This window comes from Leptonotus elevatus, chromosome 11, assembly GCF_054856555.1.
Source record: "Leptonotus elevatus isolate MCC_2025b chromosome 11, RoL_Lele_1.0, whole genome shotgun sequence".
NCBI lineage: Eukaryota > Metazoa > Chordata > Actinopteri > Syngnathiformes > Syngnathidae > Leptonotus > Leptonotus elevatus.
In genome coordinates this window covers 13,429,799-13,454,833 of record NC_141249.1, presented here as the reverse complement: position 1 = coordinate 13,454,833, position 25,035 = coordinate 13,429,799, and the positions used below count along the sequence as shown (strand labels likewise).

The 25,035-nt window shown below is 39.3% G+C and overlaps 1 protein-coding gene across 7 annotated transcripts in view; it reads left to right on the top strand.

The window, feature by feature from the left end:
• The window catches only part of elavl4 (ELAV like neuron-specific RNA binding protein 4), a 110,607-nt gene that overhangs the window by 7,206 nt on the left and 78,366 nt on the right, over positions 1-25,035 (top strand). For 3 of the 7 annotated variants that reach the window (XM_086090035.1, XM_086090033.1, XM_086090034.1), the window contains exons 1-2: positions 711-1,260; positions 1,814-1,954. In XM_086090035.1, the coding sequence (XP_085946161.1) occupies positions 1,213-1,260; positions 1,814-1,954 (189 nt within the window). In that variant the 5' untranslated portion in view covers positions 711-1,212. Of the gene's footprint in view, positions 1-90; positions 221-710; positions 1,261-1,813; positions 1,955-21,237; positions 21,569-25,035 lie in introns of those variants that run through there. The other 4 variants (XM_086090038.1, XM_086090037.1, XM_086090032.1 and 1 more) reach the window with 3 other exon arrangements.

The window sequence follows — 25,035 nt, the reverse complement described above, 5'->3', positions numbered from 1 at the left end:
TAGATGCAAACACAGTACATCTTAAGTCAAAGTTCTGAGTCACATTTTTGACTCGGTGTTATATTTTGACATTTCTTGTTTGTTGCGTAGTTGGACTCTCCTGTGACTGGCTGCTTTGTCATGGCCATGCCACACCCTGCTGAGGAAGAGGACAGCCACCTGACCTTGATGCTCACATCAGCCCATCCCTCGCTTGTGCTCGTCTGCTGGCCACTCAAAGGTAGCCTTCCTTTCCTTTCACTTTGCTTTACCTTTCCTATCATAAAAACCTGCCAAATGCTTTCCAATGCCAAACGACTTGCATAATCCATTTTACACATTTACATCCCGTTTCATTAATTAGATAACACAGTGGAAAACATTAGTCCTCGCACCACAAACCAATCCTTTTATCCTTGCCCTGTGTTTTCATGGTCCATGAGGGAGTGCTTCCATAAGTGCAAATGTTCCCTTGCTGTGTATCAGACACACAAGAAACGAGAAGAGAATCAAACATATAGGAGTGGCACGCAGTGGAAAGCGGTGGCGCTGTCCGTGGTGCTAGAACAGTCTTTCCACCTTGTGGTAGCACTAGTGAACTGAAGCTGCATCATTTCGTGAGCTGCGAGGTGGGGCGGGGGGTTTAAGAGAGAGAGAGAGAGAGAGAGAGAGAGAGAGTGATGCAGGGAAGGAGAGAGGGCGGGAATGCAAAGGGGACGATACAGGGAGAGAGAAGAGAGAGAGCAATAGGGAGGGGAGTTTAAACTAAGTGCTATGTTTTGGGACAGCTAATCTGCTAGCAAGCAGTTTGAGGATCGGAGCGTATTGTGTGAGCTAGTGTGCGGGGGACAGATAAGGCAGCACGCCAGCCCGCCAAGCCGACCTACCGACTTCACGTTTTAATGTGCTGACTCCTGGGAGATTTAAAAGGAAAAAGAAGAAGAAGAGAGAAAAATATTGACTCAAGACGTGTGCGGGGATCCTGGACAGAAACATTATTACAGCGACAGCCAGCAGGGCACATCTGAAAGACAGCTAAAAAGAAAGAGAAAAGAAAGGACTTAATAGTGACTCCTCCAGATTTTTTCCTGCTTGTTTTTTTTATTGCTTGATTTTTCTTTATTTTTTTTTCTGCTTCTGGGACTGACTCCCATCCTTAGCAAAGAAAATCGGAGGAAAGAACTGAGGAGAAGCTTACACTAAAAGGACAGAAAAAAAGTACAGAATTTCAACATGTTCGAAATAAGCCGAACACTCAACGCCGCTTTGCTGAGCAATGAGGTAAAGACGTTTTTCTTTTTCCGCTCTTCTTCCATGCCTCACCTGTCTGCTGCCAGCCATTCTGTCATGTGTGCGTCTGATTGTGTGCATGTCTGTGCACTTGTGTGTGCTCGTAGCCACAAGAGCGACTGATAATAGCAGCACATTTTCATGTATGGTCATATGGAGAACACGCAGCTGCTCTGCTGTAATAGTAAATGGAGAGCTAGTGCCCATACTTGACATCACCCCATTGCAACAAGGTAGCCATCATACCGATCAAACCCAGCCTTGCTTATGAAATTGGGGCTAAAACTGTGCCTTCTTATGCTTGTAAGTTTGAGAGCTTGTGTGTTCACGTGCTTTTGTGTGAGAGCAAAAATGTCCCCTAATCCCCTCCTTCTCTCTATCGCTTCCTTCTCCATACACACTCCCTCTGTCCTTTTAATATTCATCATCGTCCTTCCTACCTGCTGTTATCTGTCCCACCCCTCCCTCCCCCCCCCCTTTCCCCTTCTTCTCCTCCCTTCTCCTCCCACGTCAATGCGTGAGCGTGTGTGTGTTCTGTGAGCAGCATCTCAAGATGATGGCGAGGTACGGGCAGCTCTCGGGTCTAGCAGCCAGTGGCGTGGGCTCCGTCCCCGAGTCGCACTCGCCGCTATTTCCCAGGGATCTCCCGTCATCGCCCGCCCAGACGGGCTACAGGTCATCCCTGGTAAGAGGATATAGACAGAGCACTGTATCTCCATATACAAGTCTCCATCTTTTTAATGAACACAGGCGTGCGTTGTGATAGCATGAAAAGAAGCAGGGTTGGGGGGGCCAGTTGTTTGTGTGTGGGTGAGGAAGGGAGTAAAAGGGCAGAAAGAGAACAAATCAATTGTGCAACCCGGCCAGTATTCTCAATGGATGGTATTAGTAAATATTTACATTGTTGTGTTTGTTCAATTACCCTACGCCTACTCTGTCTTTAGTCTCCGCCAGACAGACTGTTATCAAGGGAATTTGAGGTGTTTGTGTGTGTAAATCGTGCATGTGTTAGTGTGTCTGCATGGCTAAAGTAATTCAGTATTGTGGAATTTTGTATTGCTCTATAATATCCACTGTTTAAAATCGAATTTGTTTGTGAAGTGGGCATTCAAATTTGCTTGGATCAGATGATCTCGTTAGAAACGACAAGTTCATCAATACGAGATCACTGAAGACACATGGAATTATTTCCATTGATGTCAACATTCCGCTGACAGTCCCGGTAGGAAAGATAACTTCAAGGGAAGGGAGCGAAACAGGAAAGAAGAGGCACAAGAAAACCCAGAGCATTTAAGCAAAAAATGTTGTAAGAAAATCCCTGACTCGCCGCATTAAGGCAACATGAAGCTGTGGGTGCTTCATTGGTTCGCCTCCCCTTCAAACTGGCTCAGATCCACACCCCAAAGCTTCCCGGAAGCTTTCATAACCCACTGTCATGCTGCTGACGATACCCAAGGGGTTTTCGGCAAACTCTATGCAAATGCGCGGCGAGGATAAGCGGTGAAATACGTCTATGTGGAGTTGGGCTTCAAAAGTGTTTTCTTTTTTCTTTTTTTTCTTTTTCCCACACTTCTCGTTCTGCATTCTTACAATAGTTCAAAGCCATCTGTCTCCGGGTTTTTTGTTGTCCAAAATGCCCATTAAGACTCGCTGTTATCTGCTGTTTGCATGAAGCTGCTGGCCCATGAATTATTTGTTGAAAGTAGTGTAAGTAATAAGTTGAATTTATTATACAAGAATGATTGGCGTGTTTACACATTTGTTGCTTCATATCGGCACGGGTAAGATGGAAAAAACAAATTTGAGGCGGGCGAGTGCCAAGTTAAAAATCACTTTGAATTTAACGCCACTGATTAGAAATGTGATTAGCGGGGGAGAAATTTGGGAGGGGGGATTTAACAGCTTTATAATGGATTACTCCTCATCGCACCTTGTTACATCCCATGCCAAACTGTGTGATTGTGGTTTCTTTTTTGTGATTTTGCTACGTGTCTGTGTGTGCGTGTGAGCGCGTGTGTATGTGTGTGTGCGTGCACACGCACGCGTGATTACCCTGTTTAAAGAAGACCGTCGTGATTAATGGTACCGTCATTAAGCTCGGGGAGATCATTTGCATACATTAGACAAATGCACTGGAAAATTCTGGTCGGTTTGTCGTTCACAAGCAGCATCACAATCTTTAACTTGGAGAGCTACAGGCAATGTATTACTAAAGCCGCTGGGAACATAAATTGTGGGTGTGTTTATTTTTTTTTCAGAATTTTTTTTTCCTATTCATGTTATTTTTCAAAAACAAGTATTGCTCTGCTTCATTTGTAATTCAAGAAGCCAAGTAAAAGCATAAAAGTTGATTATTACTGACCCAAACAACACTAAATGTTCAATGTGTGTTTGTGCTTCTATTTTGTAAATATTGTGATTCAGTATAACAACCATTCATGTGAATTACACTTTCAAAATGTGTGCATACATTCAGAATGACCATGCAGTCCCAGGCGTGTAACCTTAGACAAAGGCGACGGAATGAAAGGAGCATGGGAGGAAAATCTGAATTGCAAATCGTTCCATATTTCACTCAGCCGAGATTTAATTTTCAAGAAGGCCACATTTAAAAAGCTGCAGTGCGCCGTGCTTCCCAGCTGAATGTTGTTAATTTCTAGAAAGCTCCGCTGATTGCCCACTGCAGGCAGCTGACGTTCTCGATGTGACACGAGGCTTTGTTTGGCAACTCTAATTTTTCCCTCTGTTTCAACATTTCAAAAAAAAGAAAAAATTGTGGCTAGGCGTTCAGATGTGCCACTTTTTTTCCTCTCTGCTGAACCTAACGAGGAACAAGAATGTACGCCTGAAAATAGATAGAGGTCATCCCTTATACCACAATAATGATTAGCTCCTTCCATCTGCCGCTCGTCGCTTTTCCCCCTTATCCTTGATTGCAGTGTTCTCTACATGTAAGAAATTAGCTCGTTTATGCGCCGCGGCCCTGCTGCTGTCACCGAAGCACACGCAGGTGCAACCGCCCGAATGATGAAAAGATGTTCCGAATGCATAGAAATAGGATTGGAATGGAGGGTGAACAAAAAGGTGGGGAGGGGATTGCATTTAAATGCTTTGTTCTGTAAATACTCCTATAAGCTACAGGGGCGCACCCTACAGCCCATTTCAAACTGGAACATGTTATGACTGCATGACCGTATCATGCCAATGTGCGAGGTGTGTTTGTGTGTGTACAAATCATGTCATGTTTGCTCTTGATATGAGCACATGTGATGTGCCAGTTGCAGAGATGCTGAGAGACACTACTAGGGGGCCTCTAAAGATTTCACGTATGTGTATGCGTCTCTGTGTGCGTGCGTAAATGTGCCGGCCACCGGTGCTGCAGGGAGGGCCTAGTGATTAGCAGCTGAGCCTGTGTCCCTTTGGGAGCCATCACTACAGAAAGGAGCAGGTGTCTGCAGGCTCGTGAACACACACGCACATACACACAAACAAACATGCGCAACAATCACGCACACGCTACCCCTAACCATTGTCCTCTCTGAGTTCGACATTCATTCACTCTCAAGTTAGCACATCCACTGGGTACGGCTTCATGTGTGTTTCATCACAAAGCATGTTTTGCACGACTTCCGCTCTGTAGACGAGAACAACAAAAAAGCCCTGAGATGTGATCCATAAACAATAGTCTAAACCCGGAGTAGACCGCTGAGGCAACAAGAAAGCCCACGCCCACCCAAAGGTCACCCCTCTGTTAATGTACTTTGACCCGTGAGTCCACCTACGCGTTGGCTTCGACTATCATCTGCGTTGTGCATAGTTTATCTATTTATGACAAGCAGTAGACAGTAGACAATTTAAGAAAAAAAAATATAGTAAAGTAAGAAAATTATTACTTCACATAAACACAATTATCTGCCAACAGAACAAAAAAATGTACCTGTAAGATTTTGAAAAATAAGAAAATAATACTAGGCCCATATCAACCACAGTGGTCTTAAAAATTGTATTTTTAGACTAAAAACAAGTAATGAAGAATAAAACTATTTTCTTAAAATACATAAGTATTTTTTTTATGCTTGGATCATTTAGCCTCAGTGTCAAGCAGGGTCCCATTTTTATTGTCTGGGGGTAAGCACTCTACCACTGAGCTGGTACTGGAACAAGGAAAAGTTAGCTTAGTAAATAGAACAAAACTAACCACTATATTGCCCTTTTGTCTGACTGTTTTCATACTTGTATTTTTCCATTTTATCTTGTTACTAGATTTTACAAAATCTTAAAATTAGACAATTCATTTTATGAAACCCCAGTTCAGGGCCTTTAGTGTTGGTTAGTTGTCATCTTAAACTGTGGCAAATGCTTGTTTTAAGCCTCACAGTACTTAAAACTGGCTGTTAACACTCAATGCTAAGACTGCTTGATCAAATAAGATAATGAAGTAATAAGTATCTTAAAATAAGCACAATGATCTTGTGTGACAATTACATTTTAAGTAAAAATAACTTGTCGAAGCAAAATAAGCAAATTTAGGTTACATTTAAGAAATGATATCTTACTTAAGATTTCAATTTTTGCAGTATTAAAAACTTTTACACCGTACTTAAAAAAAGAATAGGAATTGAACATGCTGCTGTGTAACACTGACTGACGAGTTTGTTGATAAAACGATTCACTGAGCTGAAATGGTAGTGTTTAAGAAAAATAAGCATGCATTTATAACTTTTACATTTCAAGACTGATATGGGGAAATGGCATAAACCTCCACCATAAAGGAAGCTTTCAGACACACATAATTACTTCAGCCTATGGCGCATTATATACCAGCTCTACTGAGAATTTATCTCGAGTCAGTGTTTACATGTGCAGTTCAATAGTTTGAATAAGCAAAACAATTGGACTTACAGCTATTCATTCTTTCTGCTTAATTCCTAAAAATCCAGCTTACTCGCGCGGGATCGATGAAAGCATTTAATTTTAGAAACTATTTTTCTGTTTTCTTGGACAATCATTTCAAATCCAGTAGAAGTGATATGTAGGCTTGGTAAGATAAGATATTGTGTTGGTCATTTCTGCATAATTTGTTATTTGTGAACTGTAATTATTTAGAAAAATATATAGAGAGAGAGAGTGCGAGAACTCGTTTTGGTGTAAATATAATTATTGGATCAATCAGCAACATTTGTTATTTCATAACATATTTAGTTGATTAATTATGATGTTAAGTGGAAGTGACATACATATGTATACACAACATGTCAGCCTTATGAACACTGACAAAAGCAGTATTAGCCATCACAAAGCCTTCCGAAGACTGGCCTGCCTGTGTCTGCGATAATCTACCATGATAGCTTCAACTCTGTCATCGCAGACAAATCAAACTCCAATTTGTAATGAAAACAAAATCTCCTGCCTGAAGCAACATTCAATTTCCCCCTCAAAGATGATGCCCTTTGGAACGCCAATTTGCAATATTGTACTTCGGAGATTTTCAAGGTGAAGACCCCTTATTAGGCAAGATACAGCATCCTTGTGTGGAAATGAGCGTGTTGATGTTGAGCTGACAAATGCCAGCCAATACCTGAGAAATGGCCTTTGTCGAGGATTCTGGCATGTTGATAAACAACATCGTTTAACTCTCCTTGAAAGTGATAGTTAGGTGGCCAATTGTGTTTTTGTTATTGATTTGCTAATTGCCTCGGATGAGGCAAAGCAACTGCTGTCATCATGAGTAAATGATATATGTGTGACTTTTGCAACCATTGAACAAGATGAGGCCACTTAATTTACCAACTTTCTATAGTTAGTCATTTGTTATGGAAATACATAAACAAACAGTAGAACCTCCTATATTTAACTCAGTTGATGACAAAAAAAGTTTTGTAGTGTTAAAACATTCATTGACTATATAAACAATGTTTTAAGTAATATATTAAGATGTGTAAATGTCAAGTACTGTATTGCAATAACATAGCAGCAGTAAAATAAGACTGAATAAAATAAACTCAAATGAATAAAACTAAATCATCATCACACTTCCTCATCTTGTGTGCTGGCATAGCAGGAAAAAAAGACCAAGCGAGAGCACGGTACCATTAACGTTGTTGCTCACTATGTTTGATCTAAAAGTTTTGATAGAGTGCCTTATTTGTACAAAACACTTTAAGCGCCAAACAAGCAAAATTGCACCAAGCAACATTTACCGCATGCCTTTATCCCTAACCATTTTCAAGCTACAACCTTTTAAAATAGTGATATCAAAACGGAATATTTTATTGAAAAACTCTGGCACCTAAAGTGTTTATATAACAAGGTGGTTAATCAATTAAAGATATTGAAAATATATAGATTATGTATTAGAAGTGTTCTGTTTTTATTTTCGGTACAGTATGAGAACAAAATGCAAAACATAAATTTGCTTGTTGTTTATTTGTGTTCGTTATTTGGAAAACAACAGTTTATTGTAACATATTTAAAAAAAAATGTTAAAAATAAATAAATACAAGTATTAATTTTAATAAAAATATTCTCAAATAAATTGCATATAACAAGAATCAAACATTCTCAAATAAACAAAAAAATTAAATAAATTCCTCACAGCTTAATAACAGCTTTTAATCAAACTTTCCATCTCAGTTCACTTCATTCTATAGGAGAAATCTTGTTGGTGTGTTGACATATGGTGGATGCATAGTGGAAATGACATTGTAGTTCCTATCAAGTAGATTTTATTGCTTTATTTATCTTTTAACCAGCCAAGTGTTTCAACAACATTGAATAGCCAAAGCATGTCTTCAAGCATGAAGGCATTTAACTGAAACCCGGTGGATTTTTATGCACTGGATTTTCTCCGAGCATGAGAAAGTGCGGTTAAGCATGAAGTGACATTTCAAGAGCTGGGTTTTGCCGAGCCTCTCCATGTTTTATCCTCAAGGTGCTTCGGGCCATGCCTGCAAATGATGCCGGATGTGTGTAATTTATAAAAGGTTATGCCTTATCAAAAGTCATATATAGTGGACTCCAGCTGCTTGTGTGAGGTGTTTTGGAGAGGTAGTAAACAGGTGATGATTGAATGTCATTGTTGCCTGATGTCTGCAGTGGAGGTTGGTGAAGGGTTTGGATGACTTCAGAAATTAATACAATCACAACAACAACAAAAAATCTAATTACCAAGTGAGCCATGTCTATATGTGTGCATGTACGTGTGTGTGTGTGGGTTGATTAAAGCCTCCACCAGATGGACCCCAGCGGTCACCCTGTGAGCATGGATGTACCCCGACCGGGATCAAACGCAAAACGGGCTGCTCTCCTCGCCCGTGCCCCAAATTGCACTTTAGTATAATCAACTGACCCATCTTACTCTAGCGCTACGTATTTTAATGCACGTAACCTCATGCTGTTGTGCGTCTGTTCAAATCCATATTATATCCTCGAGTAATGACGCCACAAAGCATACATTGTTTAAAGCTGACAGCCAAGCTGTGAGCTGCTGGGCGGCTGAAGTTGAATGAAGCTGAATGTCACCTCAAGCTGCGGACACTCTGCTGTCCAAATGGACAATAATCCACCAGAATCCTGTAGAGAATACCTGCTGAGTGCCAACACACATGCTAGAATCAACAGCCAATGGCGAGCTAAGCCTTACTGGGCACTTCTGCAAACCTTTCATTTATGTTTGGTTACAGCCTCTAAGACCCTCCATTATCTGTTCCTTAAAACACAAAAACGGTTCTAAAGTAGCGCTGAAGTGGAAGCTTGAAGGTCGAACAGAATCTGTTGATTCTTGTGAGATGTGCTGGCCATTTTTGGGATGATGCACACTATGAAATATTTTGTGAATGTAGACGTTTTTTTTTTCTTTTACGTTTGAATTCTGAATTCTGAAACTTTTGTTCAGCCAATTGTATATCTAGGGCAATTGTCTTGGGCATTTAGTTTGAGATTCAACTGTACTAAAAACGTGAGACATGCACTGTAATGGGGTTTCCATCCAAATTAAATTATTATAATTTTTTCAGTGAATGTTGTGAAAATGTGTAAAATAATCCTCATACCTCATATGAGATCATTTTTCGGCCACATTCTTTCTGCCACAAGACACTCAACCGACAACAAAAGATTAGTTTTCGCTTCTTTTATTGGTTCCAGAAATATTTCAATGTATTCGTCTCCCCACACATGCCTTTCTTTATCGCCCGCCACAATTTTTTCAGACTACAATATGTACATGTGACGTATAGATGACTAAAACTGCCAAAATTAAAAATGGATAATTTAATAAAAGTGAAAATAAAAACAGATATAAAAAATATAATTAAAAAATTAAATACAACAAATAAATATAAATGGAAATAAAAACAACAAAATATAAATATACTTACAACGGCGGAGTCCAACCCAAGACACACTTAGGACAGCCCCCTCATTTGAATAACATTTTGTCTTGACAGAGCGTCTGCAGCAGGAAAAAATAATAATTTGACAGCAGAGTGTTTTTATTTATTGATTGATATTTAATTTTATTTATTTATATATTTATTTTTGTATTTATTCCTACATGTCTTTTTATTTTTTGAATCTCAGTTTTTATTTATTTATTTATTTATTTATAATGTTGTTTTTGTTTCCATTTATATTTATTTTTTGTATTTAATTTTTGAATTATATTTTTTATATCCGTTTTTATTTTCATTTTTATTTATTTATTTATAAATTTATAAATTTTTAATTTTGGCATTTTTGGTCCTTCATAGTGACGGACTTATTCGATCAAAACGTACGACATAGTATCCAGTCCTGTCATCGTTTATTCGCAAAACCTCTTTGCATAGCCAAAATTGCAAATTTTAGGCTCCCCAAAATTTCTAGCATTTCAATTCAAGTTTATTTTCACAATTCTTGAAAAATTGAATACAAACATGTGGATGGAAAGCCACCTAATGACTTCGGGTTTGCTCATTAAAATATCAACATTTCTGCTGCAGTGATCACGCTCTTACAGTGACAGTCACATGAGGAGCCTGCAAAGCTGTAGCCACTCTCACCAAGCAGCTTTGCGTTAATGTGAAGGGTAGAAGCGGCTGTGACAAATGTGGCGTATCGCCTCTATCCAGGATCAGCATGAAGAATTCACTTCTGATCTGTGGAGTTTCTTCCGCGCACTGTGACACAGACAGGGGTTAAGTTGATGCCTTGCCATGCCCGGCATGTAGGAGCATGTAGGAGGAAACCAGCTACTTGAGTTGGTATTTATTCGTCCTTGGTAATGTTCATTTAAGACAACTTTCATGAAAGGAGAACCCAACCCAAAACTTTTATTTACAATAATAGGTTATATGCGGTCCCACTCGTTTTTTTTGTTGCTGGAATACGAATGAAGCATGTTTTGATCCATTTCAGTGGGCGGCCATTTTGTAATTTGCTGTTGACTGAAGATGACATTACAATTTCTAAGGTAACAACCAATCACAATTCAGCTTGTGAATGTCACATGACCAAACTTCGAAAACATGTGAGCCGTGATTGGTTGTTAGCTGAGCCCTGAGCAACTGGAATGCCATTTTCAGTCGACAGCAAGTGGCAAAATGGCCGCCCCTGACATGGATGAAAATGGATGCATTTTGCTGCTTTATTCATATACCACAAAAGTAATACCAATCAGAATGCTGTGTTTACAGTCACTACAACACATTGTAAAGACAATTTTGGGGTCGACTTAACCTTGAAGGCACTCGTTATAGGGCCGCCCAGAGGAGGGTTTGCTAGTTTGGTTTAGCCAAACTAAGACCCGCTGTGTCTCCATTTCACTATGTTCAATTTAAGTCATCTTTTTATCCACAGTTTTTCATCACGATGGCTACTGATAGCTTTTTTTAACACGTTGAGAACATTTGGTGATTGTTGTGTATTCCCCCTTGTTAAATGATTCCATCCAAGAGGACAATTGTATGATTTTTAAGATACAATGGATGTTATTGTAGTGTGGAAAATGTTCTCAATACTCTCTTGAGTGCCTTCCAGGGTTCTAGTTTGACAGGTCTTCACACTTGTGAACAGGGGATTGTCTTTTTGTGTGCCTTCTATTTCCTCAACGGCGCCCATTTAGTGCTTTGATGACTTACTGTGAAGTTGACTGTGATCCCGAGATAATTTAACATCATTTGCTCTGCTGTGGTTTTAAATACGGTGCCAGTGCGGCAGAGCAGAAGCACGTGGCCTTTTTCTTGTTTTTGAAGAGACAGAAGAGAGGCGATTTGATTTAACATACAACAGCAGTGCAGGTGCGCTGTGCCGTGGACCATGAAATTACCTCAAATCAGTATCCACACTGTGTGCACCATTGATTCATGGAAATAAAAGACCCTGGTCTTAAAACTGAAGAAAACATCCAACACAGTCCAAGCCGCCCATTGTTGTGCACCCATTTGCTCCATCATGCTAATAGCCGCCTGATGTCTGAGATTGTCTCTGGACAGACAGACTGACGGACAAGTTGAAGCCTGCAATTCTCATTTGTTGATTGTTACCGGCAGAGGGTGGACACCTGCCAGCAAAGAGGCCATCATCAGTCTGAGTAGCCCAGAAATATGCTTGGCCTGCCAGAGCTTGTAAAGAGCAACTAAATCTGTCCTTCAAGGGCAGATCAAGAAGAGCCTAGGTAAGCAGCACACTGTGTAGTTATCAAATGTATTGGGCTCAGGAGACTGCTGGGAGGTTTTAATTTTGAATCAGCCAAACTAAAGTTTTCCAAAGAGCTCTGCTGGAACATAGTGATGTTACCACTGCTGCATTTTCTTTTCAAAAAGTATCTGGTTATCCTGGTGATAATTGGTGTTGGGAAAATATTTTGCATATGTCGCCAATTTATTAACAGCAGTTTAAATAACTGTCTTCTATCTTTGGGATTCGAATTTACAGTATCTGATGTTTTCTTATGTGATTTACTGGAGCATATTGAACAATACTGGCACTGTTATGTTGCTGAGACTAAAGCCTTTGAATCATTAGATCCAGTAGAATCACAGAAACCCCCTAGAGACGGATGATATGGGGGATGGCATGAGAGAACAATGCGAATAAACGTATTGCTACCAATTGTAGTAGTAGGCTGTAATCCAGCAATACTGTAGTTCCTTCACTTTAATTGAGGCCATATCTCAATTAATACCACTTGTGCCGTCCACTTAAAAGCAATTTTGGGCCTTCCCAAGTAGTTGGCTCTTTTTTTCACCATTTGTTCACTGTTTTACCTCTGAACTTATTACACTATTGATCACATGAAATTAACAGCCAAGGCCATTTAACACTGTATGGCAGAGGCACAACCTCACAGCCGAGAGTTCAGATGGCTGCCTCTCATATATGAATGTGTTCTTTCTTCACTATTCACTCATTCACTGCCATTGACGGCTATAGACGTCAATGACTATTTCTATTAGTTTAACATTTTTTTTCCACTTTTGTTCACAAGAGTATGAAAACCTAGATTTTTTTATTGTACATTTAGACCAGATATGAAATGTGTGATTAATCATGAGTTAACTAGTCAATTCATGTGATTAATTACGATTAAAAAAAAATTATTGCCTGATGGCCCTAATCTTTTTTTTAAATCACGTCAAGCGATTAAAATTTTTAATTGTAATTAATCGCATGACTTTAATAGTTAACTCACAATTAATCACACATTTTATATCTGTTATAACTCTTGTTAATAAAAGTGGAAAAATGTTAACCTTTTGACATCTAAAGCAGTCAATGGCAGTGAACACCCTTCTGTGGATTTGCTGTGCCAATCCCCCCCCCCCCCCATCAATTAAGCTCTCAAGTTGCTTCTGTTCTCACTACACTGTGTTCTGCCCGTTTTAGTTTTTTGTCCTGAGGATGTACTTACCTTCAAAATAGTTTAACAATTTATGCATCTGTCCAGCCAGTTTAGATTCTTGTGTGCATTCTTGCAAAATAGACATTTCATTGTTTTTTTAAACTATTTTTCCCTTGACATATAGTGTTGTATTTCCATGCCCAGTGAAAGTCTAGCTAGAGGCGCGGAGACGGACTTGACTGGGTTTTGTTTTTTTCACGTACACAGCTTGAGGCAGTTTAAAGAAACGGGCATCAGTGAGATTGGTCAATACCGATTTCGATACCAATCACATAGATTAACTGCACACTCTCAAATCACATAAAATCTCCACATGGCAGCATGTTAGTTTGGTTTGCCACGCAGTGTTAAGAAAAAGGGAGGGGACGCTACACTGCACACAGGTTGGTCCCTAGTGCGCCGCAAGCTGCAAAGTGCGAGCCGCGGGTGATCATTTTTGCGATCGACATTGAAAGGCATTGATTGACATATGCCGATCGGGAATTTTTCCACGACTCAGGACATATTTTTACTGTAGATTACTGTGTATGAGGATAAAATGCAATGAATGCCAATGTAATTTTGTTGGAAAATATTGCACTTGTAAAGAGCAACTACTGTGAATTATACAGTATCTTCCAGTCTGTGATGTGGGGCTGTAAAATATATTAGGCTTATTAGCCCACTTTTCCATTGAGATTTGTTTGCATACTGCGTGTGGCCAGTGCAAATTTGAATCGTATTTACTCTTGTGTACTTGTTTGGCGGAATTTATTGTGAAGCTGCTAGGCAATTGAATACATCGTTTTTCATTCTCCAGCAAAACAATTAAAAACACTATAAGTATTTTCTTTCTTTTGTTTTTGTAACATCTCAGCTGGCATTTTCACTTCTCCTCCTTTAAATAGAAAATCTTATTATGCGGAGAGAAACACAAGACAGGTGTTGAAACACAGTGTGTGACAGTTAACAAGGACCCAAAGCAAAAGCGGTCACAATTATCACCGTGCACACTGCATATTCAAATCTGATCAACAGTGTGTGCTCTTATTTGTGTCCGCTTTCACCCGTGTTATCATAAAACTACACATTGGCTGGCTGAATATTGTGCCTCGGCACACAATGCCATGCTTGCAGCACATTTAATCTTTGCTCGGACCAGGATATTCAACATTTCTAGGCTCGAGCAAATAGGAATCCTTGTGAGCCGGTCGGATAAAAAGCGAGTGGGAAACACAACAGTGTGCGGTTAATCCATTAAGGTGTGTGACGAGGAGGGGTTGATGGTGAAGAGGCAGGGCAGAGTGAAGGGCGCGGACGGTTCATGACAATTAGCCAGTTCTCTCTTTGTGAATTAGCATGCTAGAAGCACCGGCTGAAGCACTCTTGTGAGGTCGAGCACTTAAAGCCCAAACTCTCCGCCACTCGCAGTGGGAGACTGGCAGGCACTTTGTGCTCCAAAGTGTTGTGTGCTGTGTTTTTGTCTTTGACGCGTGCTCACAGCTTTGCGTGTTTTTTGTATGGATGGAGTCTGCTGTGCCAGGGAGTTTGTGGATGACAGACATTGCCAATCAGGAAGATGGAGTTGCACACAGTTGACAATATAGCTGGCCTTCCTGGGTTAAAGCCACAAAAGCGTTTTAACTTTCAAAACTAATGAAATATTGGCAACTTCATATTTTATGTTTATATGTGTTTTTGATGGTAGTAATAGTTGTAATAGTGATATAGTGATGGGAGTAGTTGTAGTGGTAGTGGCAGTAGATTTTTCTAGAGCCGATTCAGATTAAACTTAATTTGGCATTACATTGTTTTTTTTATTCCATCAAACTCGACACGCATGGTTAAATTTAATGTACTGTAATTTGTTAACATAAGAAAGGCATACAACAATAATTTTTAGATATACAGTTGCAAGTTTAATTTGTCCAGTGACCACGCTCATAATTCAAAACATTCCTATCAAATCATCGTTCCCCATTGAAATAAATGGAAATGCCATTAATCCGTTCAGTTTTTATAATGTTTTTTTTTTTATGAGCAAAATAGCACTATTGTTGTACATTATAAAAAATGTATTAGAAACATAATTAAATAGTAAAATGTAAACACTTTGTGTATTATGAATAATCCATGATACACCACTTTGGATAATGGATAATTGATCATGGATAATGGATGAATGTATGCCTGTGAGCATTGTTACATTGTATACATGAGTTGCTCCACCTTTTGCTTTCAAACATCTATTGGCAAAAAAGTAACTCTGTGACACCAGTGCTATTCGTTTCCGTGACTATGACGTTTTGTATTGTTTGCTAGCATTAAACTAAGCGGACTTTCCTAAGGCTTTGTGGTTGTTTTATAATTGTTTTATTTATTTATTTATTTTTTATTATTTGTTTATGCTTATTTTAACCATAAACTTAAACTGGCATTGTTTGAAGCCTCTATTTGAAGAATAGTTCATTCTTTGCCAAAGTACTTCTTGCTGTGAAGGGAGTTGAGTTCACTACTTATGTATGTATTTTTATGTTATTACTAATGAACGCTATGTACTTGGAATGTCATACTGTCATACTATGATGATACATTATCTCATGCTCATTGCTCATGTCATGCATAAACGTGCAACAAAGAATTCCACTTGTCTTGACATAGAGGACACTGTATAATGGCAGTCAGGTCGAAGCAGGAAAAAAATGCCCTTGATAGGATATCTCAACCACTCCCTCCATCTGTCCATACGCAATATTGTAATGCACAGCGTGTAGCTTTAACTAGGACATGGCAGCAACATGGTTTCATCTTTTCATCTCTGGTTGTGACACACACGCAAGCGAACACAAGATTGGAGAGGGAAAGCAGATTTGGTTTATAGCCAAGTAGCTGCAGTCATTTTCACAGCCTATAAAAATCGGGGTCCTGCAGTGTCATCAAATTCTGTAGATAATGTGGTGAAACAAAACAACTGCTCTCACATTCGCATTTGGAGAAAATGTAGTGAAGATGAACTTACAACATTTAGAGATGGCGCCTTTCACGGCTATTAGCATTACATTCATTAGTGTGCCTGTTCCTCAGTGTTGTGTGCATCCATGGTTTTGTTCTTATTATTTGTTCTTAAAAAAAATATATATAGCATTGGGGTGTTTTCCTTGATTGAATGTGTTGTGTTGTGTTATGTAGCGCACAATGCGTTCTCTCCAGACAGTATGCACCAGTGTATGTTTTTAAATTGGAATATTAGGCTTCAGTATATTCGTTTGTGTCTAATTGAAGGCATAGCAAGGCTGGTCTCGATGTCAAGCACTTGGTTCCAGTAGGCTGGCTAGCTAAATGTTGCTTACAAGAGAGGTTGGAGAGGTCAGCGGTGAAGTGTGGATGCTGGCATGCTTATGTTTTTTTGTTTGCCAGAGCTGGCCTTATAATATTTTCTCTTATACGGTATTTTCTTCTTCTTTTTTTAACTCACATCTTCTTCTTTTTATTGTGTGTACCATTGCTATGAGAAACTGAGCTGTTCATTTGCAAAAGACATATGCTTTAATCACAATTGATATTTTTGTATACATTTTTACTTGCGTACCTGCACTGTACATAATTTATGTGCTGACAGACTAACTAAAAGAATGAAGGACCTAGAATTTGTCTTTGTTTTATTGAGTATTTGCAAATTGCACTTTACAATTTACAAGTACATTTAATTTGTTACTTTGTACTTAATATTAATTTATTCCAATGTTTGTTAGGCAGCAGACTAGTTGTGCCTTAAATAATTCATCCAAGGTACCCCAACTGGTTGCTACCAAGTAAATCAATTTGATGCAGCCTCTAAACAACATCACTTTTTCTCCAAACAACATTTCTAGTAATCTGAAATCTTTAAGCAATCCATCATTCTCATCCCTGATGTGTACACAGCCTGACGTAGGTTGCTTTGTCATCATTTGTCATCACTTGTTTACGTGCCAGAACCGCCAAGAATTCTACTTTAATGGTATTGCCTACGTAACAAATGATATGTTGCTCTCTTGTCAGCGGGAAGATAATGTATATCCAGTACAGTATTTGTAATCGTAGTAGTGTTCGACGTGTGTGACAAAGCAAGCTTTGTGTTTGCTTGGAGTGGAGGGAATGTCTATGTCAATTGTGCATGGGGCGAGGGTTGCTTGGCAGGTAAAGCGCGTTATAGAGGAAGCAAGAGCTCCCCCTTCTTGTCTGTCTGAGACATGAACCCGCAACCTGTTTTTTTTTTTTTTTTTTTTGAGGAAACATTTCCTTGAATAAAACTAACACGCCTTTCCCCATTCAACAGTAAGCTATCTATTTAAATAAAGCCATCTAATTAGTAGTGCATTGTTCAAAACAGCACTACTTATTAAGTGGGTTTCCTGAACTATACAGTCAACAAGAGAGGTAGAAAGATAAATAAATGCTCTACTATGAGGCTTATTTTATTTTTAAACAATGAGGTTACACAGAGGCTAAAGACTACAATAACAAAGTGGCTAGTATATAGATGAGAGCTCAAATGGAAGCATTGACGAAACCCCATAGAAACGATACTCACTGGTCACAACATTAGGTAAACCTGCGATATCTTGTGCAAAAGCTATATGATAATGACAATGGCCGTGGTCTCCTATTCACTGGTGTCAAACTCGAGGCCTGGTGGCCTGGTGGCCTGATCCGGCCCACCACATAATTTTATTTATTTATTTATATTTGAACAGAAGTCTATTGAAAAACAGGCTTTTAAGTCCTTATCTAACATTTCACGATTTTTTCAAGCCGTAGATAATTGTTGTACACCGTCTAAAAAAAAATAAAAAATAAAAAAACGAGAGAAAAAAACAACAATTACAATGAACAAGAAACATCTCTGTAATTATGCACCAAATGGAGCCACAGATCTAATCATAATGACAGATTCAGGTGTGTTATTAAGCATAGTTACCATTTTCTTATCCACTCACAAAAGAGCTTTCAAAAGATACATCTTATTCTTACTCAAATGAGCCGGAGGCCACCATATCATTTTAAAAGCAAATGTAGGTCAACTTCCATGATCATGTTAAAATCTGTAACAAAATTTTGAGATATTTTTTTTTTTTACCAAACTCTTCATACAGTAACTTGAAAAATAGTTGAACAAACAACATTTCGTTGTTTGCATATACTGTATCTGCATACCGAAATTATAATGTGGCTCGCAAAAAAAATTGACACCTCACCCTACATAAATAATGCCCTCAATGTATCTGGAAAAGTAGTGAACAATCAATGGTCATTAGAAAATAAAAATATCCCATGATGCATTGCCCCGATACAGAAAAAATATTGTTTCCTGGGTATTTTTGTCACAATCCAATGAGTTGTGGCTCAAAAAGATCTCTATTATAAGTAGAGGATGGATATAAATGTGTTTGTTCATACTAATTTTGTAAAATACACTCAGTTTAAAACAATACGTTATTATAAAGTATTTTTTACCGAGGTCGACCAGCTGACATTGTTCTAATATGTTGTGATAATACGACATCCGTGGCATAATGCCCGAGTATTGTTTGAAAACTATTTTTCATTAGATGTAATCCGCTATATTATTACTCCGATAGTGATTAGTGAATGATGAAAGTATTCCGAACACAGCCAATTAGAAAGGGGCGTTACAATAACTAGAGGGATGTTCAATACCACTTTTTTTCAGACCGATACTAGTAGTTACTGATACCGACACCACTAATATTTTTGATACATAAAATACATAAATTTTACATAGATCCATAAAAAAATTGCCCTAGAAACAATGATAAATAATAATAATAAAAAAGACATATATCCAATAAAGCATTACATGAACTTAATGGCAATTGTCTTTTCTTCTAATTTATATTTCCTGAAGGTAAAAAACGGTCACAAGAAGGCCTACGCAAATACCGATACCTTGAAATAAGGCCGAGTATCAGCCCGATACTGACACCTGGTATATGTACGCGGCCATCCCTAATAATAACAATATCTCTATACGTCAGTATGTCTATTAATGTGATTGGTTACCAGATATCACAACAAAATATTAGGAACAACGCTCATATTATTGCAGTTCAATTTGTCACCACTGTGAATTAAAACCGCAATAAATAATAATCAAATTATGAATTGAATCAATGAAAAATGTATTTTACAAAGGCAGAATTTTCAATCCAATTCCTGTGTTATATCTAATTCGATTGTTCAGCTGTAACTGATTAAGTGGCCGCGGAGTTTTATTGCCATCCCTGGAGGAGCTCGCCAACGTTGCCCCTCCCACAACTTCCGCAGTGAACCAATGGCAGCCCTCCTGTTATCAGGTCCCATTTTAGTTGGAGAAATAGATGGGATTGTGTGTATGTTATATTTTCATCGGCATGGATGCTCCAACCTTGTGAATCTGTGATGTGTATGTTTGGGCTGCAGGTTTGTTGCGTAATTTGTCGACAACATACCAACACTTGTGTGGTTATCCTCTTGTATGTGACTGTATTTTAAAGTAGCTAAATGTAGTATGAAGTATGGTCATGGTGAGTGGATATTGATGTATTTGCTTTGTAGTAGAGCTGTCAAACGATTACATTTTTTAATCAGATTAATCACATCTTGGAATTTTGATGAAACATGATTAATAGCTTAATTAAAAAGGTTTTTTTATCAACATTATTTGCCCGTCAAATTTTAAGAGCACCTGTTATGTGTTTTTTTTTTGTTTTTTTTACATTTAATGTTATGACATTTCTTAATCCACTGCACACGCTCGTCCTCCTCTTTTTCTAATCAGTGAATTACTTGCATAATTTAAAATGAAAAAAAATATGACCCTGATAGTTTAACATGAACAAATATTCTGAATGTCATACGCAAACATTTATTAAATGCAGAGGTGGCAAATCCAAGTCCAGAAAGTGAATACTCTGCCACAGTTTGGCTTTAGCCCCCTGGTGCTAGCTAGCTAGCTAAGTAGCAGGTAAACGAGCATCATAGGAGCTAGTTAGGGAGCTAGCTAGCTAGCACCTGAGGCTAAAGCCAAACTGTGGCAGGATTTTTACTTTCTGGACCTGGATTTGCCACCTCTGATTAAATGCTTTACTTTAATGAATGTAGTTATGTTTATTGCTCAAACACAACCTGTGCTACCTTTAATGTAACCATCCGCTGTCAGCTAAAGGATCACCTGCGGTCGAAATTAATAGTACGATTAATCTGCGTTAATACATGATAAATGCGATCAATTTTTTGTGATTAATTAATGAGTTAACGCTTTAACTTTGACAATACTATCTTTTGTTACTTAATGGGTGTGGAACTAAAATACATTCATAGTGAGACATGTTGATAATGTTCTTCCCATCTCATGTAGCTACAGTAAAAGTTCAACACTGACACAAACTACAATAACTGACATGTTAAATTGACAATTCAAAACTGAGCATAAGTGTGTTGCTTGCTTTACAACATAATTTAAAAGCAGTTATTTTCCTATAAGTGGTGAATGGAATTTTAATTTTTTTAATGTTAATAATGCATTCAAAGACTCATTTTGTTGTTAAATGTGTAGAAGGCAGCGGGGGATGGTGAAGGCTGCTCTATACACACACCAATGCAAATGTACAGAGGACACTCAGTAATAGCTAATTTATATACACAGTGCTGTGCAGGCATCCTATTACCATTGCGCCTGAGGCTGCAATCACTCTCCTCGAGCCCGGCTCCACGTTGCTCTGCCCCGGCTCACTCAGGCACAGAGCTGAGCGGCGATTGATTACTTTGCCGAGATTCAAAAAGCCTTTTCTCTGCCAAAAGCGGGCTGAGGCTGGCGTGTGCCGACGAGGGCTCGGAGCCAGCCAGAGAGCGAAGGTGTTAACGCCGAGGGAGGGGTGAGCTGACGGGCAAGCCAAGACGCCAATGGCGGATTCGAGGGGAGAGCCGGGGTAGGTGGAAGGGAGTGGGCGGGCGCTGATCTTCAGTTGAGCAGGGGACTGGGCGGGTGGCTGTGAGAGGAGAGGGAGGCGGAGTGAGTAGGGTGTGGGGGGGGGGGGGTGTGTGTGGGGGGGGGGGTGGTTGTGGCTGCGCTCACATCCAAGCTCATCATTCTGCTCTCAGCATCTGTGGAAGAAGGCGATGCCTGCGCCGCGCACCTCCGCCACGCTGCTCTCCGCTCGCCACTGAGACAAGAGAGGAAGAGGAAGCCGGGGACAGAATAATAAGCGGAAAGTCTCTCGCCGCTAAGTAAGACAGGAAAGGGCTGAGATTGAGTAGCTTCTCTCGGCGGAAGCGTTTGCCGTAGCTGCTGCTGTGTGTGGGGAATAAGAGAGAATACAAGAGAGAGTGAGCGAAAGAGAGAAACATCGTGAGACAACCACCGGCGTCTCCCAAATGGAGTGGAATGGGTTTAAGATGGTAAGGAAGAAAGCTTCAGGCTTGCCATTACACAGCATTGTGCCTTGCTCACGATATTTTCGACTTCAATGCATTTGAAGACATATTTCTCACTACTGTTTAACTTAGACAAGAACGAGAAGTTCCTTCAGTGGATGATTTTCGCAAAGTAGAAGGCGTACAGGTAGCAGCGAGCGGGAAGGGTTAAATGATGTTTTCTTAAAGCTTTTCCTGCCTTTGCACCAGCCTGAAATATTCACCTGCGAGCATGTGCAAGAGGCACTGTTCATTGTTTAGCCTGTTGACTGCTGCGGTTATTCCTGCCACATTCATGTATGCAAAGTAGCCCATGCTAATGAGGTGAGTAGACATGTTATCCGTCATGCTGCTCGTGTACTCGGGAGGAGGTGTGTTTGAGGTCCGCGCATGCCCCGGATTACAATTTGTAATGCTGTGGGATGATGATGATGCGCGTGTGTGTCAATGAACAAATGCTTACAGTGTGTGTTGAACTTTGCTCAGCTTCCTTCACTTGCAACTTTGCATCTATTTAGTCGTCATCCCTCACCTTCGAGGGAGGGGCGGAACCTTGCTAAAAGAACAAGCGGCCATGTTTGTCAGGTGTCACCCACTTTTATTTCCTTGCAGATACTGCGTCACCAATTCCGGCGCCCGAGTCTATACCATTCCAATTGACATTCTCGAGGCGTCCATCTGTTTGCGGAATTACTTTTTACAGAGCAGACTGCCAGCAAGAACATTTGCAGCACTACAATTAATCCATCTGCAAGTAAATGTCTGATTGTGTATGTTGCTGGCTTCATCTCATTTGATGCAATCAAAATGCTAATCAGACCAACCCGACCACCACTCTCCTTGTCGACCAGGGCCCTGGACACTGAGAGCTTTTGCAGTTAAGTGAGGCATGGATGCTTAGCAGCAACACATGATTGATGGACTGAGAAAATAGTCCGGACAGATGGACATGAACAGAGAGCTTATACATCACATGCCACTGGAGAGAAGGTGAACGAAAAGGGTGAACGTAGAAAAGAAGGAGTTAAAAGTCATCACTGTAGAAGGTGCGATTTGAGCCTTCTGATGTGAGCCAGTGGGGCGCCTGAGCTATCACCTCACGCGCGCACACACACACTCAGTACACACGCAAGGATACCAACATGCAGTGACTCTATTACCCTCAGGCGGAACACGGTGAGCTCCAAGGTTACACATCAATGCTAATAGGATGGGGTGTGTAAGGAATTTATTATAACTGCTGTGCAGCCAGCAAATATATGTGGAGTGAATTAAATGTAAGTGAAGATCAGAGAAGCGTATAGGATCATCACGCGTGCTACTCTGATGTTGGAAGATGACGATCCACTATATGAAAATACATCCATCCATCCATCTTCTTAACCGCTTATTCCTCGCAAGGGTCGCTATATACAAGGGCTATATACAAATGAAAGTAACAAATATAAGACAAAAAAATGTGGCGTGCCCAATTGCAGGAAGACACATGTGACATTGAACCATATAGTACAACTAGAATCCAAAACAAACAACTTAGTCAGAGATTGATAATAATGGAAATTTACTATTAGTCAAAAATTTATATATACTGTAGCAGAGTATTTCATATCAGTCGACATCGATTAGTATTTTTTGAACCTATTTAAAATAGGTAAAAACTATTATATTATTACGAGTACTCAACTCTTGAGTAGTCACTGATACATGATACATAAACTTTCCCCCAAAACAATGACAGATATCCCTATGACATTTTCCCTCAAAATTACATGAAACAAATGGCAATTTTATATTCTTCTATTCTCTAATTTCAAGTTCCTGATCGTAAAACGGCCACAAGAGGGCAGCTGATACTCGTATTGAAACCGATATCTTGAAATAAGTGTATTGGCCCGATACTGATACCTGGTATCAGTACTCGCCCATCACTATATTAATTTGATTTAAAGCTACTGAATGTAGAATATTTAATTTTGAATCACTACTACTGCCACCTGCTGATGAAAAATTTAACTGCACATACCCTTCTTCACATACACAGGCGGGGAATTCGAACCCGAATCCAGTTGGCCAGAGGCTAACAGGCAAAATGCAATTCAAAATATCTGGTAGTAAAGCTAACGTACACTGTTTTGTTTAATATGCGATGTTGTTTACATTCACCGTGAACCATAAATATGACATAAATCCAGCAATTTTAATACAATTACATTAAGCTTCATTCAATTTCCATACAATGTACATAAATGTAGCATATATAAAAAATAATCACAGACTAATACTCTCTTTGGAGTTCATGCATTACTGTTGACCAACCATTTTAGGACTATTTAATTTTTTTAGTGGACTCATTATTGCCGTACTCCATTACTGTTTTACTTGCCTGACTGTGACTTGCGATGCTGCGGTTTGGAGTTGGCTAATACTGGAGCTAGCATGTCAAAGACTTGCAACTACTTCTGCATCACGTATCTATCCAGATATGTTTTTCATCGGGTTATCATGCACAAAATAATCTGGTCATTTATTTCAACGAAGTTGACCCACACGCATGCGTGCAAGTCTTCGTTTGTTCGCCAGTTTCTTCTTTGTCTTGGCGGGTGAGCAATCAGGGAACTAGACTCTCAAAACCGCTTCTTGTGCGTTCAAAACACGCTTTTGTGCTCAAAATGTCTTCTTATGTTGGGGTCGAAGTTTGCTTCTTGATTTCTTTTTCTATTCAACATTTTATCGAAAGTCTATCATGATACCTATTTATATTGGATTAATTGATATTGCAGTATAGTATAGCATACTGAATTGACAATGGTTTACTGTAATGGCATATACAGTGATTATAGTCTCTATTTTTATCGTAGAAAGAAAAAAAATATGGAACATACTTCGTGTGTGTTTATAGTGTTTAACAGAGTAAACTCAAATTCAACTTAAAAGAGAGTGATTAAAAACCTCCTGTAAGATACTGTATTTACACACGTTGTATCGAGTACACCAGAAAACCACAATGAGCAAATGTTTCCTTGATGTTTGACTGAGAAGTGGTGATTTTGTTAAGTGAGCATTTTAGAAGCTCTAATTTGCATTTGTTATCATACAGTACACTTTTGCAATCACAAGTTACTGTGCAGTTTATCACATAGTTATGCAGAAGGAAGATCATAGTTCAAAGAAAAAGGTCGCTGCTGTAGGTGTATTTGTGTTCATCTTTCTTGTGGTGAGTTAATATGCATATGAGTGCAAATAATGTCGATGACTAATGTGTATGTTCACATTTGTATCATATTGCAGACATCCCGGGGTGAATTAATCAATTTGAATTGCATTGTCTAAGAGATTGGGCACATATGTTTGATGGAGCATGTATTGTTTGCAATTGCCACTTTCTCATGGAAAAGGTGAACTCCGTATTATATCAGCTTGACGGTTGTCCAGCGCCATAACAATGCTTACTC